The sequence below is a fragment of the Pocillopora verrucosa genome, chromosome 5, assembly GCF_036669915.1.
Source record: "Pocillopora verrucosa isolate sample1 chromosome 5, ASM3666991v2, whole genome shotgun sequence".
Lineage (NCBI taxonomy): Eukaryota > Metazoa > Cnidaria > Anthozoa > Scleractinia > Pocilloporidae > Pocillopora > Pocillopora verrucosa.
In genome coordinates this window covers 11,891,536-11,906,920 of record NC_089316.1, presented here as the reverse complement: position 1 = coordinate 11,906,920, position 15,385 = coordinate 11,891,536, and the positions used below count along the sequence as shown (strand labels likewise).

Below are 15,385 nucleotides of genomic sequence, written 5' to 3'. Positions count from 1 at the left end.
ATCAAAAATTTGCAAAGTCGTGCATGTTCATATACTGTTTTCTGTGGGTAGGACATTTCTTTACCTATTCGACGTTCCTCAGTGTTTTGTTTCTAGTGATTCGTCCTTAATAAGTTTTGTGCCGCCTTAAATGACCTCATTATCTTACTCGGAAACTTGCTTTACTACTCCTAGGAGAAAGAAACCTAAAAATGGAGAACTTGCAAAAATGGCTTCTTTTCATCTTAGTAAGCGGTCTGACCACAGGCAATGCACTTTCGAAGTAAGGCGAGATATTTTTTATTGAGAATTTGACTGTATTTTTACTTCCTAAGAGCGGTCGTAATTATTCCAACACAAACTAAAATTTTCGCCATGACTCTTATTTCGCAAGATGATCATCTCACAACTGGAGCTTGGGCTGCCTGTGGTTAAAGCATTGCTAATCCATTTAATTAATTGTCATCTACTATAGTAAGGTTGGCATCAGTACTTTATTAGCTCTGGGCTAAAAGTGCATTTAATTAGCAAATCCACAAACCGTAAGATGTCACCTACTTGAAAGGCTAATACCATGATAATGTTGCACAAAAGTTGCTGATTTTGGTCGCAAAACTTCACTCCTGGAACATTCTCACTTCCTAAGCAAACTTCACCACCAGTGTAATAAACTTTGTTCTCGTGGAATCTGTTAAAAATGAAATGAATTTAAATGAGGCAAACCTAACGTACACTAGCCGAGTCTTCGTCTAGAAAAGCACACGTTTTGAAATCTTTTCTTACAACCGAAAATGACAACACATTCAACGAGAGCCCTACTGAATATTTAAAAACGAGACTTTGAAGACAATAAAGCCGAAACAAAACCAACATGTATATTTCCATGGCCCTATTGATTGATAAGAAACCTAAAAAAGCCATGGCGAAAAATGGTTAACTGACAGTTGAACAATGTACAATTTTACAATGGAAGGAATAAATCATTTCTATATAAAACTATCATGACGTAACCTAGAAGTATTTAATTAAATCATATGTACTTGATGGGCCAGAAATAAATTGTATTATATTATACCTCACAAACTGCAGGGAATTTTTCTGGTCTGTGCCCTGGGGTATGATAGCCTCGGAAAGAGACACCAAAATTTTCTCCTCTCCACAGACTGGTTTAGAAGAGCAGCCTTCGACTTTGTAGGGTACGACACATTCCGATATTTTCCGTATTACATCATAATACAGTCTTTGAGGATAGCAAAAAAGTTTGAGTTTAAAATGTCCTCGAACACCAGTCTCACACAAGCACGTAAAAAATCGGGCATGCTGAGGCCTAGACCTACTGCAAAGTTTTCCTACAAACTCAGTGAAGCCCGAAGTAGATTGTAAAAGTGATCTCATCAACTTGATTGGACGAAATCTATCGAAAAAGGAAAGGAAAAATCAAACACACCTCAAGCAATCCAATGGAAACGATTATCAGCCATTGCAGAGTAATCTTGAGTATATACGTATTCGAGTGGTCATTTCAATTATTGGATCTATAGTTAACTAAAAGAAATCCACGTATGTATGACTGAACACTAAAATACGTTTGAATTTCCTCTACGTCATGCGTATTATTTTTCAAATAAAGCCGACGAGAAATACTTACCCAGAGAAATGCCTAACTTTGAATTGCACTTTCCCATCTACAAGACGTGGCGGTTCATCTAATTGATCTGTAATGTCTTTCCAGTCATGTGCTTCAATAAGCGACTCACATTGTAATATCCTCAGTTCACCGGGACGTAACTCTGCCAACTCTTGTTTTCCTTTACGGAAGGTGAGAGGAATCCTTATTGTTACAGGCGCGATGAGAGCAACATTTTGAGAGCCTGAAATGTAAAGAACTGGACCGACAAGTCCTCCCTCTCTAAGCTCACCGCTTGGGAATTCTTGTACCTGGATTTAAAAGCAAAACAAGTTGTTGGGCATGTTAAATCACTCCCAGCATAAAGATAATTTGCTTTACATTGTGAAAAGTGAATTTCAGGATGAAATTTTGGAATTATCGAAAAATTATAGTACACAATGTAAATGTCCTTTCAAAGTTTTATGTAGTAATATAAGCATTATTATGAAAAAATGTATACATTGGACTTAATATAAAAAGTCTGATTGGTCAAGAGCACTCAATCAATATACAATAAAGAGTGAAGTTAACATTAAATAACCCAATATCTACCGCAGATATTGCAGTTATCATGTCGAATTGAACCTCTGCCTAGTTTCCAAGCCCTGACTGTCTGTAAAGTATTCTTAAACTTTTGCAAATTTAAAGAGATGTCTTCTTTCGTAATTTGTTTAAAAGATGTATAATAAAACAATAATTTCATTTGGTTTTTGCATGATGTCATAACTCACCAAACCTTTTGTCTGTGTTGTCTTCGGCTTACGTAGATAACTCAGACCTTGGTTTTGCTAATTCATCATGATATCATGCATAACTTCATCCACTAATTGCATTAATTGCAAACCAATACAAACCAATTTACCTGATAGGAATGATTTCAATTTGACATTTAAATCAAAGCAAAAGTCTGTTGCTTAGAATGAGTTTTCCAAAACCTAGATTTAAAAAGGGAATGCCCAGGATCCATGAGTACACATGGGGACAGTAGTACCACAAATAATTCGAAGTTACCAAAACTGCTGATTATAACTTTGTCACATGTATCTTCACACACATGCAAGCACAAGCCCAACTGTCCTCTATTTTAGCTTAAAGTTGTAAATTAATATCTCTCTTTCCATGAATATCGCCACCAAGTTCATGGAGTGTATGGCAAGTAACTGAGGGTACAGGTTATACTATTCAGCACCTTTGTTTTATCTCCTTGCTTTTGACAATCCCCTCACGCCAATCCTATGGCTTTCAAAACTGGAAAATGAAAAAGTTGCAGGACTCAGGCATGTATATAATTTTATAGTTCCATGCACCTTTATTGTCACACAGAAATCTTGATAAACAGGAACACAACTCTGAGGAATTTGGACACTGACATCAGGAAGGTCAGGCACAATACAGGTCAATTCCGGGCCTCCTGCAGTACCTCTTGAAAAGGTGAAAGACTTAGGACGCCAGACTGCAGCAAATGAAGAAACTGCTGATTTTGTACAAACAGCTTGTGCAAATGGGAAAAGCCACTTGGGAACTGTTGAAGTTTCTGCATAAAAAACAAATGATTGGAAATGCATCCTTCAGCTGTGTTTTGAAGTCTTCAAACAATAAAGTTACCCCCAACAGATGTCATTATGATATGTATGCTTCAAAGAATAAAGTTTGCAGCAACATGGTTATTGAGGAAAATTTATATTATAGTGATTAAAATGCATTGGAGACTTCATGTAACATTTGTGCAATAATTACACGTACTGCTTGGATACACCTAAAGGGTAAACGAAAAAAAAGTTCTAAAGTTGGATTTGAAATGCCTATGAAGAAGCAAGAAGTCTACTTTGACATTATGAGTGCAGCAGGTCATGCATTGGAGGGATAGATGTCCGCATCTAAGTCATTGCACACCTACTCCTTCTCCCTTAAGTCAACTGATAAGTTCGGGTTACAAGTTGGGTTTAATTTTGGGTTAGGAGAGGGGGAGCTGCACATTTCTCAAATGCTGACATTGATGCCAGTGAAAAAGGGAGCCTAGCAATATCATAATCATTCATTAAGTTATTATTAAGTTATTCACACCTGTATTTAATAAAAACATAACGTTACCTGATCCATGCCAAGTATTCTCTGTCTTTAATTCCTTCCATTCATTGTTCTCTTGGTCAGTCAGTTGCTTGATAACCACCTCATACCCCTCCAAATATGGGGCACTGTGCATCAAAACTTTTCTTGTAATCCAGATCTGGTGGGCCATCATGAGATATTTCAATAACACTGCTAACCAATATCTCATCACTGGCAGTGGAGGGGGAGAGGATCCTGGGGTTCCACAATAAGCATCTACATGTAAATGGCACAGGTTGTTGTACAGCTCCACTGCAAAGTTTGATAGAGGCACCAGCTTCCCTCAGGTGCCATGAGTCTTCCTTACCTCCGATTTTTCCTCTGAAATGCAAAGGAAATTAATTATCTAGCATTTTAAGATATTTTTCCCAAGTGGAGTAAGCAATGACAAAGGTATTTAAAATGCAAGTGGCAAACTGGCAGTTTGAAAAACTCATTTAGATATTGACACTTAATTTCAAAACTAGATCTAATAAATGTTATTTTTCTTTATTTTTCTTTTCTTTTCCATTAATTTGCTTTTCCTTGACTCAAATAGCCTCAAGTTATAATCATAAATCAAAACATTTATTTAAATGATTCACTATCATTTTTGATAATAATTAAGTACCCCTTTATTGATGGAAACCCTGAAAAAAAAATGTTGAATACCTGTAGAACATGGTAATTGAACTGGGTGGAGTAAACTTTGTTCTGAAATCATACGCGTGACATCTGAATCAAAGGATTGTGCAGCAGCATTAGACTTGAAATCACCAGTATGATTTCAGACCAAAAGTGCATGGCAAAAGTTCAATTACCACTTCATTACATTTATTTTAAATTTGCAAAATTCAGTTGTTAAATGAATAACGATTTTTTTAAAGCCGGTACAAATACATGTATGTTATTTATCCAGTACTGAGCTGGTGTGTAAAATGTTATAAAAGTTGTCTTTCTTTTTTTCTGCATTTTGATTGATTTCCTAAAACAATCGGTTAAATCTAATTTGTTGCTGTACTTTCGTGGAGCTTTCTCATTAGCTGGGAAATCGATGCACTTTAGAGCAAAAAATAGTGCATTTTATCAATAAATCGTGCCAATGAGAACCAATCAGATTGCAAGGATCACCAGTGATTTGAGCACGAATGTAATAAATTTTTAATAGCATTACAGTTATTAAGCATGAACTTTATTAACTAAAGATTAAAAAGAAAATAAAATAAAAGAAAGTAACTGTCATTTATAAAGAGGTCCGGAGGGTTGTTCTTTAGTCAGAGCACTTTGTCAAAAGTTGCCATTAGTTAACACCTCCTAGCAACTCCAACCTTGCTCTTTACAATGGTCTGTGCATCCATGAGAAAAAAAAACATGGGAAAGGCAAAAAACTGAGTCATTGCAGAAAAACCCATACCTTTTGATCAAAGTCTTTTCATTGTCTTCAGTGTCTACTGTTGCATCTTCTATATCTGCCAAATCTTTCCTGCCGGTGTAATAAGGTACCTCATCCTCCTCTTTGGCTGAGGAAATTATTATTTTGAGGTGCTTGGTTTCAGTATACAATATAACGGACATTTACTACCACTTAATTCCCAATATCTGTTCAACCAAAATTGTTCAACATGGGGTCTTTCCGCACCAACGAAAAAGGTTGTTTATTTAAAACGATTTTTTCGTCATCACTAAATTTTGACAAATTTTGGCCAAGGCCGACAAATCGTGAAACACATCGCCGACAAATTTGTCCCAAGTAAAATCTGGACAAAATTAATTAAATAAGCAAGACCGTGATAAACTTGTCGATTAATTATCGCAAAAGCTACGAACAACGTGTAGCTGAACTGAAATCAGTTTACTACAGAGGCAAAAATTCTCTTTTGTCGCAAAACTCTGGGATTCTAAAATTTTAAAACGGCTTTGAAAAATCCTAGAAAGTGGATATGGAATCCTTCGGCAGACTAGGTCGAGCGGTAAGAGAATTTTTCAACTTTGAAATTTATACTGTAGATGTAACACTCAAACAAACTTTTGTCCTTTGATTTTGCCAGGACAATTTTAGGCTGGAGTCATGAAAATCGCGAAAGCTCGGATATGCATTGATTAAGAGTATAAGATAAGATTACCGTATGACTCTCCTTCTCCAGCCTTGTCCCCCACTTCTTTTGCAATTTGTAGATGACGCTCACGGTACTCGATTGCATTAGGAAAGTTGCCTAAGCTATGAAAGGCATTGCCAAGACTTCCATAAGCCCGTCTCTCTCCAGCTTTATCCCCCACTTCTTTTGCTTTTTGTAGACGACGCTCGTGGTAACTGATAGCCTTATGAAAATCGCCTAACATCTGAAAGGCATTGCCAAGATTTCCATAAGCCCGTCCTTCTCCAGCTTTGTCTCCCACTTCTTTTGCAATTTGTAGATGACGCTCGTGGTAACTGATAGCCTTATGAAAATCGCCTAAACCATGATAGGCATTGCCAAGATTTCCATAAGCCCGTCCTTCTCCAGCTTTGTCTCCCACTTCTTTTGCAATTTGTAGACGACACTCGTGGTAACTGATAGCCTTATGAAAATCGCCTAAGCCATGATAGGCATTGCCAAGATTTCCATAAGCCCCTCCTTCTCCAGCTTTGTCTCCCACTTCTTTTGCAATTTGTAGATGACGCTCGTGGTAACTGATAGCCTTATAAAAATCGCCTGAGCTATCATAGGCAATGCCAAGATTTCCATAAGCCCGTCCTTCTCCAGCTTTGTCTCCCACTTCTTTTGCAATTTGTAGATCACGCTTGTGGTAACTGATAGCCTTATGAAAATCGCCTAAGCTATGATAGGCATTGCCAAGATTTCCATAAGCCCGTCTTTCTCCAGCTTTGTCTCCCACTTCTTTTGCAATTTGTAGATGACGCCTGTGGTAACTGATAGCCTTACGAAAATCGCCTAAGTTGCGGTAGGCATTGCCAAGATTTCCATAAGCCCGTCCTTCTCCAGCTTTGTCTCCCACTTCTTTTGCAATTTGTAGATCACGCTTGTGGTAACTGATAGCCTTATGAAAATCGCCTAAGCTATGATAGGCATTGCCAAGATTTCCATAAGCCCGTCCTTCTCCAGCTTTGTCTCCCACTTCTTTTGCAATTTGTAGATCACGCTCGTGGTAACTGATAGCCTTATGAAAATCGCCTAAGCTATCATAGACAATGCCAAGACTTCCATAAGCCCGTCCTTCTCCAGCTTTGTCTCCCACTTCTTTTGCAATTTGTAGATGACGCTCGTGGTAACTGATAGCCTTATGAAAATCGCCTAAGCTATCATAGGCAATGCCAAGATTTCCATAAGCCCGTCCTTCTCCAGCTTTGTCCCCCACTTCTTTTGCAATTTGTACACGACGCTCGTGGTAACTAATAGCCTTATGAAAATCGCCTAACATCTTATAGGCATTGCCAAGATTTCCATAAGCCCGTCCTTCTCCAGCTTTGTCTCCCACTTCTTTTGCAATTTGTAGATGACGCTCGTGGTAACTGATAGCCTTATGAAAATCGCCTAAGCTAAAATAGGCATTGCCAAGATTTCCATAAGCCCGTCCTTCTCCACCTTTGTCTCCCACTTCTTTTGCAATTTGTAGATGACGCTCGTGGTAACTGATAGCCTTACGAAAATCGCCTAAGTTGCGGTAGGCATTGCCAAGATTTCCATAAGCCCGTCCTTCTCCAGCTTTGTCTCCCACTTCTTTTGCAATTTGTAGATCACGCTCGTGGTAACTGATAGCCTTATGAAAATCGCCTAAGCTATGATAGGCAATGCCTAGATTTCCATAAGCCCGTCCTTCTCTAGCTTTGTCTCCCACGTCTTTTGCAATTTGTAGATGACGCTCGTGGTAACTGATAGCCTTATGAAAATCGCCTAAGCCATGATAGGCATTGCCAAGATTTCCATAAGCCCGTCCTTCTCCAGCTTTCTCTCCCACTTCTTTTGCAATTTGTAGACAACGCTCGTGGTAACTGATAGACTTATGAAAATCGCCTAAGCCATGATAGGCATTGCCAAGATTTCCATAAGCCCGTCCTTCTCCAGCTTTGTCTCCCACCTCTTTTGCAATTTGTAGATCACGCTCGTGGTAACTGATAGCCTTATGAAAATCGCCTAAGCTATGATAGGCATTGCCAAGATTTCCATAAGCCCGCCCTTCTCCAGCTTTGTCTCCCACTTCTTTTGCAATTTGTAGATCACGCACGTGGTAACTGATAGCCTTATGAAAATCGCCTAAGCCATGATAGGCATTGCCAAGATTTCCATAAGCCTGTCCTTCTCCAGCTTTGTCTCCCACTTTTTCTGCAATTTGTAGATGACGCTCGTGGTAACTGATAGCCTTATAAAAATCGCCTAACATCTTATAGGCATTGCCAAGATTTCCATAAGCCCCTCCTTCTCCAGCTTTGTCTCCCACTCCTTCTGCAATTTGTAGATCACGCTCGTGGTAACTGATAGCCTTATGAAAATCGCCTAACATCTGATAGGCATTGCCAGGATATCCATAAGCCCGTCCTTCTCCAGCTTTGTCTCCCACTTCTTTTGCAATTTGTAGACGACGCTCGTGGTAACTGATAGCCTTATGAAAATCGCCTAAGCTATGATAGGCATTGCCAAGATTTCCATAAGCCCGTCCTTCTCCACCTTTGTCTCCCACTTCTTTTGTAATTTGTAGATGACGCCTGTGGTAACTGATAGCCTTACGAAAATCGCCTAAGTTGCGGTAGGCATTGCCAAGATTTCCATAAGCCCGTCCTTCTCCAGCTTTGTCTCCCACTTCTTTTGCAATTTGTAGATCACGCTCGTGGTAACTGATAGCCTTATGAAAATCGCCTAAGCTATGATAGGCAATGCCTAGATTTCCATAAGCCCGTCCTTCTCTAGCTTTGTCTCCCACGTCTTTTGCAATTTGTAGATGACGCTCGTGGTAACTGATAGCCTTATGAAAATCGCCTAACATCTGATAGGCATTGCCAAGATTTCCATAAGCCCGTCCTTCTTCAGCTTTGTCTCCCACTTGTTTTGCAACTTGTAGATGACGCTCAGGGTTCCCGACTGCCATATGATAATCGCGTAAACTCTCATAGGAAATGCCAAGTTTTCCATAAGCCCGTCCTTCTCTAGCTTTGCCTCCCAATTCTCTTGCAGTTTGTGGATGACATTCATAGCATTCGATTGCCTTATGAAAATCGTCTAAGCCTTTAAAGTCATTGCCAAGATTTCCATAAGCCCGTTCTTGTCCAGCTTTATCCCCCCCTTCTTTTGTAGTTTGCAGATGGCACTCATGGTACTCAATGGTCTCATGAAAATCGCTTGAATTTTGATGGACAATGCCAAGATTTCTGTAAGTCTCTACCCTTCCAGCTTTGTCGTTGGGTTTCAACTTTTGTGTATTGTGCAAATTGTCGCCTACCCTCCAATATGAAAAAGGAAAAAATGGCGTTCGTGAGAAGAAAAAAGAAATAATCTAGCAATCATAAATACACAAAAAGTTCTTTTCTTCATAGAGATTCTCTTTTGCATTTAGCTTTCCACTTTTTTTTCTTATTCAAATATCCGTACAATTGAATGTAAATAATATTTTTATTTAACAAATGGCCAAATTGATTGGAAACTAACGAAATGTAGATGTTGGTCGATGGATTGCACTAAGTTTGACCTTGGATGAATTTTATTGCAAATGCTCTTCCGGTCCTTGCCCACAGTTTATTACTAAACTATGGAAAAAAAGAAATAATCGTTTCGGGATATCCTTCTCTCCATTTGTTTGAGGCTGGTTTTCACTAATGACGGAGTCGAAGTGGTAAGAGCACTTCTTTTCGAGTGAAAACAGAATATCGGAGTCGACTCCGACTCCGACTCCGTTGTAAAAGAAAACCAGCCTTTGGGTGATGCCTTATCATCGGCTGTTAAGCTTTCTACATAGGAGATTGATATTGAAGTGAAACAATTTATCAAAAAATCACCCGTCGCAGTTTGAGGATAAGTGTTAACAAATGTTTTGTTCCCCCCTCCTTCTGCATTCCTAGAAGCAACATAACCTAAACATAGCCACTGCTGGTAGAGAAGAGAAGGGAGAAGGCAACAAGGTTCTTCTAAATGTTTTAGCATGCCTTTGACAAAAGTGCTTCACATCACTGATGATTGGAAACAATTAAAAAGTCCCATTTATTGAGCATGACATGCAGAAACTATAGTGGGAAGCCATTGCCTAGGTTCTGCTATATGGTTACCAATGGGCCAATTACTGCCTAGTAAATTTGTTACATCTTTTTGTGGCCTTGTATCTTTATGGGGATGAAGTTATCACTTCAGAGACGTTGATATGAAGACTTAGCCAATTTGTAACTACAGAAGATAGAGAGGCATTGGACAAGTGCTTTGGCGATGATTTTAAACCTAATGATGAAGATGTCTTGGAATTTTTATATTATTCAAGTGTTTTAACCCTTTGCATCCTAACATTAGCATACTTTTTTTCCGTACTGTTCTCTATACATATCCTATGGTGCTGACAAAGAGAATTTGTTTAACAACCAAGAGCCTCTTTAGTTCGTGATCATTTCTTTATTATCTTGATCTTAATGTTTGTTTTAGAGCGGATACTGATAGGAGAAAATGGTCACTAATCACTCTTAGAGATCAACTGGTGGAGTCCAATTCTCAAGATATTATGCTCTAAGGAAAACTTTCAGTCCCTCGAGACTAAAGCAAGCCGCCAAATTAATTAACAAGTTATTCAGAGCTGAAGAACCAACTGAAGCAGAACTGACATCCTTTGAACAACTGAAACGGTTTATAGAGTCACTGAATTGCAAATCTTTACCCATATTTCTCTGGATCTGCACTGGTAGTGATGTGATCACTGTACGTACACAACATAGATGTGCACTTTGCTATCCTTGAAGAGTAGCATTGACGTCCTTTTGCCAGAACATGTAGACCATTGCTAGAACTTCCATCTACATATGAATCATACCCAGCACTGCTTGAGGAGTTCACTAATGTAATGAAAGAGGAGCAAGCCTGTTTTGTGGTATTGTTGAGTATGGAAGATGTGAACAATTTGAAATGAACACTCAGAATGCTTTGAAATGAATACTTTGAAATTTGCCTCTTAGTTTTTACAATTTTTTATGTTATGCATAACATTTTCACATTACTGATATAAGGCTTTTTTTTAACACAGAATACAAATTACTGTTGATGGCATTTTCTAAACTTTCCGAAAAAAAAAAGAATTAGGTCACAAATTTATATCTATTCAAATGTCATTACAGTTGTCACTGGCAGTTAGTTTGGTTACAAGTTAGAAAGCCTTTCGAGAGGGATGTAAAATATGCAAGTTTCATGACTACAAACTCTAATATCAGCTGATCTCTAATATTACTAAGACTTTAAGTAGTAAGTGTAAGTGGTCATAACATAACAAGATATTAAATTGTCAGTCCCTTGAAATGCGAAAACTCGGGGTAAAAGGTGACATGTCGCTTTTACTACCATTACGTGTCTTCTAGGAGATCAATGCCTGAATTTTAAATTGCACTAAATACTACATTGATTTCCGTGGACTACTTACACCACCAAATAAATGCATCTACAAAAGTGACAATGGTTCGATGATAAATCAGTGAAAATAACAGCATCCATCAAGATTACATCAAAATTCAGGACTCATACTTGAAGTTATCATTAAGGGTCAATTATACTGGTGACAGCCGTTAAAAAATATCATTAATTTCATTTTATACCTCCAGAAAAATCGTGAAGCATGAAAATTTTCATCCTCTCTTAGTGTTCAGTGCAATTTTGAAACTATTGAAAAAAAATTATTACCATTTCATTATACAAGCTTCGAACACAACAGCATAACTTCAGTCTTATTCACTGGTTGATCTTCACAATGTTTTATGTTGTTATTAACACAGCGTCTGCATTAAACTTTCCTATGTGAGGGAGGGATAACAATGATCATGTACAAGTACTTCCATTATCATCAAAGGAAATATCAAAATAATTTTGATTAGACGCTGATAAATGTTAAATTCAATATTGAAACTTTCAATGATCGTCACAGTGTTCAGAAAATGCTTAATTCCATTGTTTCCATCGTCAGAGAGAGGGTCAATCCTATTGTGTAATTACTGTAAGCTGACTGTGTGACCCTGGCACAATAAACATTGTTTTCTGTTTCAATATCAGTCATAATCATCGTCAACCATTATAATCAATTCCAAATGTCTGCCAATTTGTGCATTAGCCCCACATTTTAGACTGCCTGTAACATGAAAGTGCAGCGCTTGTTATCTGACGGCTTGCTATCTTTAAAAGAACCCATTTTAGCAAGTTATCCATTTCTAGGTTTGCAACATTAGACAAGCCGTTCTTGTGTAGTAAACCTAGAAAACATAGTAAGCGGTCAGATAACAGGCGATGCACTGAGAATTTGACTGTATTTTTTTATTCCCAACAGCGGTCGTAAATATTCCCATATAAACTCTTATAATTTCGCCATGAATGCTATTTCGCAAGATGATCATCTCACAGCTGGAGCTTGGGCTGCCTGTGGTTGGAGATTCCAAGCCATGTTCCTTTACTTATCCAGTTTAAACTAGTCTCACGCAGTTGCTCGATCATTTCCTTTGTAATAATGTACGCCGGTCTCCCTCCTGAACTTGCAGAGAATGCCAATGGAATTTTTTCCTTTGGACAAAGGCATGATACATTTAAAATATCTGACGTCTTTCTTTCTAAGACGACTAAAGACAATTCTAACAGCTCAAACAGGTTTGAAGAGGAATTTTGAGACAGTGATAAGCATTGTTGTGTATTCCAAGCTTCCTGGCACAGATTTCTAATCCTACATGAACAATGCGTGATAAACGAAAGTCCCTTTCAATGGTGCTCTTTAGAGAATCAACAAACTTTGTAAAGTATTCTGCACTAAGTTGCTCCGCCATTTTGAGAGAAACATTCCGCTAACTAGCTGTTGCTCACCGGCTCAGAAAAAGTAATCGATAATCTCGCATAGTGATTTCTTTTTCTCACGCAACAATTTCTCATTCTCAGCAGTTAATATTTAATTCTCAGTATATTGCTACATCAGTCTTTTTTTCGATTAAGGTTTTATCATTTTCGATGGGTAATTTAAAATATCGCATAACAGTTCTTCATTCTCATACAGTGATTTCCACTTCTGATGTAGTGGTGATGTAGGCTAATTTCAAATTGTTTTTACGACAGGGGTGCTTATTTTGAAAGCAAGATCGGAGTGACTGTAAGTCGAATATGAAGTTTTGTGCCATTTCTGTGTGCAAAAATAGCTAAAAGGCCGGACCTCAACTTTTCCGAGTTTCCAGGCGAAGAGAGTCTAAGAAAGAAAGGAAGCGCCTTCTGTCGTCGCGCTGATAAGGAGTTCACGTCCATCAAGAACTTGCATATATGCTCCGAACACTTTGAGACTAAAAAAGTCGTGAAGACACTTTCTGGAACTAAAAGGTGGGCACACGGCACGGTTACAACAATATTTATTCAGCTTACAGTCCGTAGAAGTCCAAGTCAACGCGAAAAAAGGTCGAATGAGCGGAGAAAACGAAACGCTAACGAAGACAGCGAAGGAGTACTTCACGCCCAAATTATCCGTGTTTCTACTGAAGTTGCTCTGAATGATCACGGCCACGTCCTCTATAAAAACAAAGTTCATAGAGAAGAAGCTTTCAAAGGAAAGGACTATGAACTGGAAATAGCAGTATCCAGTCGGTTTATCTGTCCCAGCATCAGTTAAATCGTGGTACTTCAGATCCTCCACATACCCCTCAGTAAATAAGCAAAAATTCTCGGGACTTTTATACGACCGTAAACAGTCTTCATCGTAACCATCTTTTCCAACCAGATAATGGCAGCTATCGGGAATCCTAAAGTCTGGAATACCGGTGAAATCATGAGTCCAAAACTTCAGCGAAAATGGATGGGGAAGTAGTTTTTCTCTTGGCAACGTAATCAACTCGTCGCATTGCTCTGTTTTCTTTACAAGTTCAGGAACTTTTATTTCAGCCGCGTTCTTGCAAAGCTCTAGCAGTTCTGCCCTTTTCCTACTCTTACCGTTTACAGAAATTTGAACACCCCTTTCCTTTAAGAATTTCCGTAGCTCAGGAACTTTCATATTTGTGAAGAAGGCATCATTCCCTGCCATGTTGAGACGACTCCTTTCCCCTCAGCCTCGACTTGATGCTAAAAATCAGACTTACTCGCACAAATAATTCGAAACTAGCCTATTAAAATCTCACACATCGATCACTGAAATTCGATAGGCAGTTTTGAAATCAAATCACTTTTGTCATGTCTGGCTTGCCACATCAAGGAAAGGTACGTTTTTTCTTGGGGGGCAGGGCTGGGGCCTCAGAGGGGAGGGTTATCAGTAAAAGTGAGCACCTAAAGGGGAGGGTCATACCTTTCTGTAAGCAATTCAAGCTAAGGGACACACTTTTTCCAGAATTTTTAAACGAGGTATTTTGTGATGTGCTTTCCATTTTACTTATAGTTTAAGTTTTTCTTTTCACCTACTTTGATTTAATTTGGTGTTTTGTTATCGCTTCTATGTTACATTTCTACATTTATATGCCATGGCACATAGTTTTTTCTCAGAGGACTCGTGTCCTTTTCCATCCGTATCGAGGCGTACTAGACTCAGGTATCGTTTCTTCAGCCTCTTGCTCCTGTTGACTATCCGCTGCCCGAGTTTCTACTAGATCCAACAATGCGCTCTACCCGGTCACTGTCAGACTCTGAATTTGAGTCAGAGGCTGGCTGAAAGTTGTTCTGACTGTCCTCCACAATAGAAGTCAAAATCTTACTGCCAATATGTGCCTCACTACCCTAACTCTCTCATCTTTCTTTCCTTTAAATGCAATAAAGTTCAAGTTTACCTACTCTAAGGGATGTCGACTGGTTTCTGTGATAGAGATCTTCCTAGTCAATGTCATTGTAGCCCTGTTTCTTTATTTCGGCACAATTCCTTTCATTATCTGTTCGCCGCAACAAGCTTTCTGAGACAATGTATTTTTCAGAAAACTCTTTGACTGCCTTTTTATCCCCTGCTTTGAGCTTACCCTTTTGAAACATCTGTTTTATTTGAGCTCAAGGCTAAGAATCATCAGGTTTGCGGCCACTCGTAGATGTTTTCGTAGGTGGAGGAGGTAAAAGTCGGGAAGTTTGGTGTAATCGTGATTGGTTCGTGGAGTTTGTGTGCCTGGAGAAGGACTTACAAAGTCTCAAAGTTTATACTTCCATATTCAAACTTCAGCCATACAACGTTAATATCCCACAGTGAATGTTCGCAATTTCTTGTTTCACCTCACACACATTTAATATCGAGATATATTTACATTCAAACATTTTGCGTTCACAAGCGAAACGTTCTGAGATAACTGCGGCATGGAACATACCACGAAGTAGTGAGGGGAGTGTCGCACTTTTGTCAGTCACCTTAAGGTGGGGGGTCAGGCGTTTTTCTATTAAAAGGCCAGGGAGGGCCAACACTTTTTTTGGAAAAGAATACCAAAATTCCCCAGTCACCCCCCTCCAAGAAGAAACGTACCTTAATTCTTTAAGATCGAAGAGAGCGACATCG

The 15,385-nt window shown here is 38.7% G+C and overlaps 2 protein-coding genes across 2 annotated transcripts in view; both read right to left on the bottom strand.

Annotated features, from left to right (window-relative positions):
• The window catches only part of LOC131769437 (tetratricopeptide repeat protein 28-like), a 65,332-nt gene that overhangs the window by 2,881 nt on the left and 47,066 nt on the right, over window positions 1-15,385 (bottom strand). The gene's annotated exons all lie outside the window — the stretch shown is intronic.
• Window positions 3,112-13,948, bottom strand: LOC136281073 (tetratricopeptide repeat protein 28-like). Its single transcript, XM_066167286.1, has 7 exons — window positions 13,297-13,948; window positions 8,715-9,165; window positions 8,054-8,327; window positions 5,860-7,675; window positions 5,151-5,256; window positions 3,740-4,078; window positions 3,112-3,182 (listed from the first exon to the last, which is right to left on the bottom strand). Exons 1-6 carry the CDS (start codon window positions 13,946-13,948, stop codon window positions 3,820-3,822), a joined length of 3,558 nt encoding a protein of 1,185 aa, XP_066023383.1. The 3' UTR covers window positions 3,112-3,182; window positions 3,740-3,819.

Coding starts and splice junctions, on each gene's coding strand:
- LOC136281073 (XM_066167286.1), bottom strand. CDS start 13,948: ATGGCAGGGAATGATGCCTTCTTCACAAATATGAAAGTTCCTGAGCTA. Junction 9,166..13,296: donor GACTTGGACTTCTACGGACT/GTAAGCTGAATA, acceptor ATTGGAGGGTAG/GCGACAATTTGCACAATACA. Junction 8,328..8,714: donor CTTGGCAATGCCTATCAGAT/GTTAGGCGATTT, acceptor TAAGGCTATCAG/TTACCACGAGCGTCGTCTAC.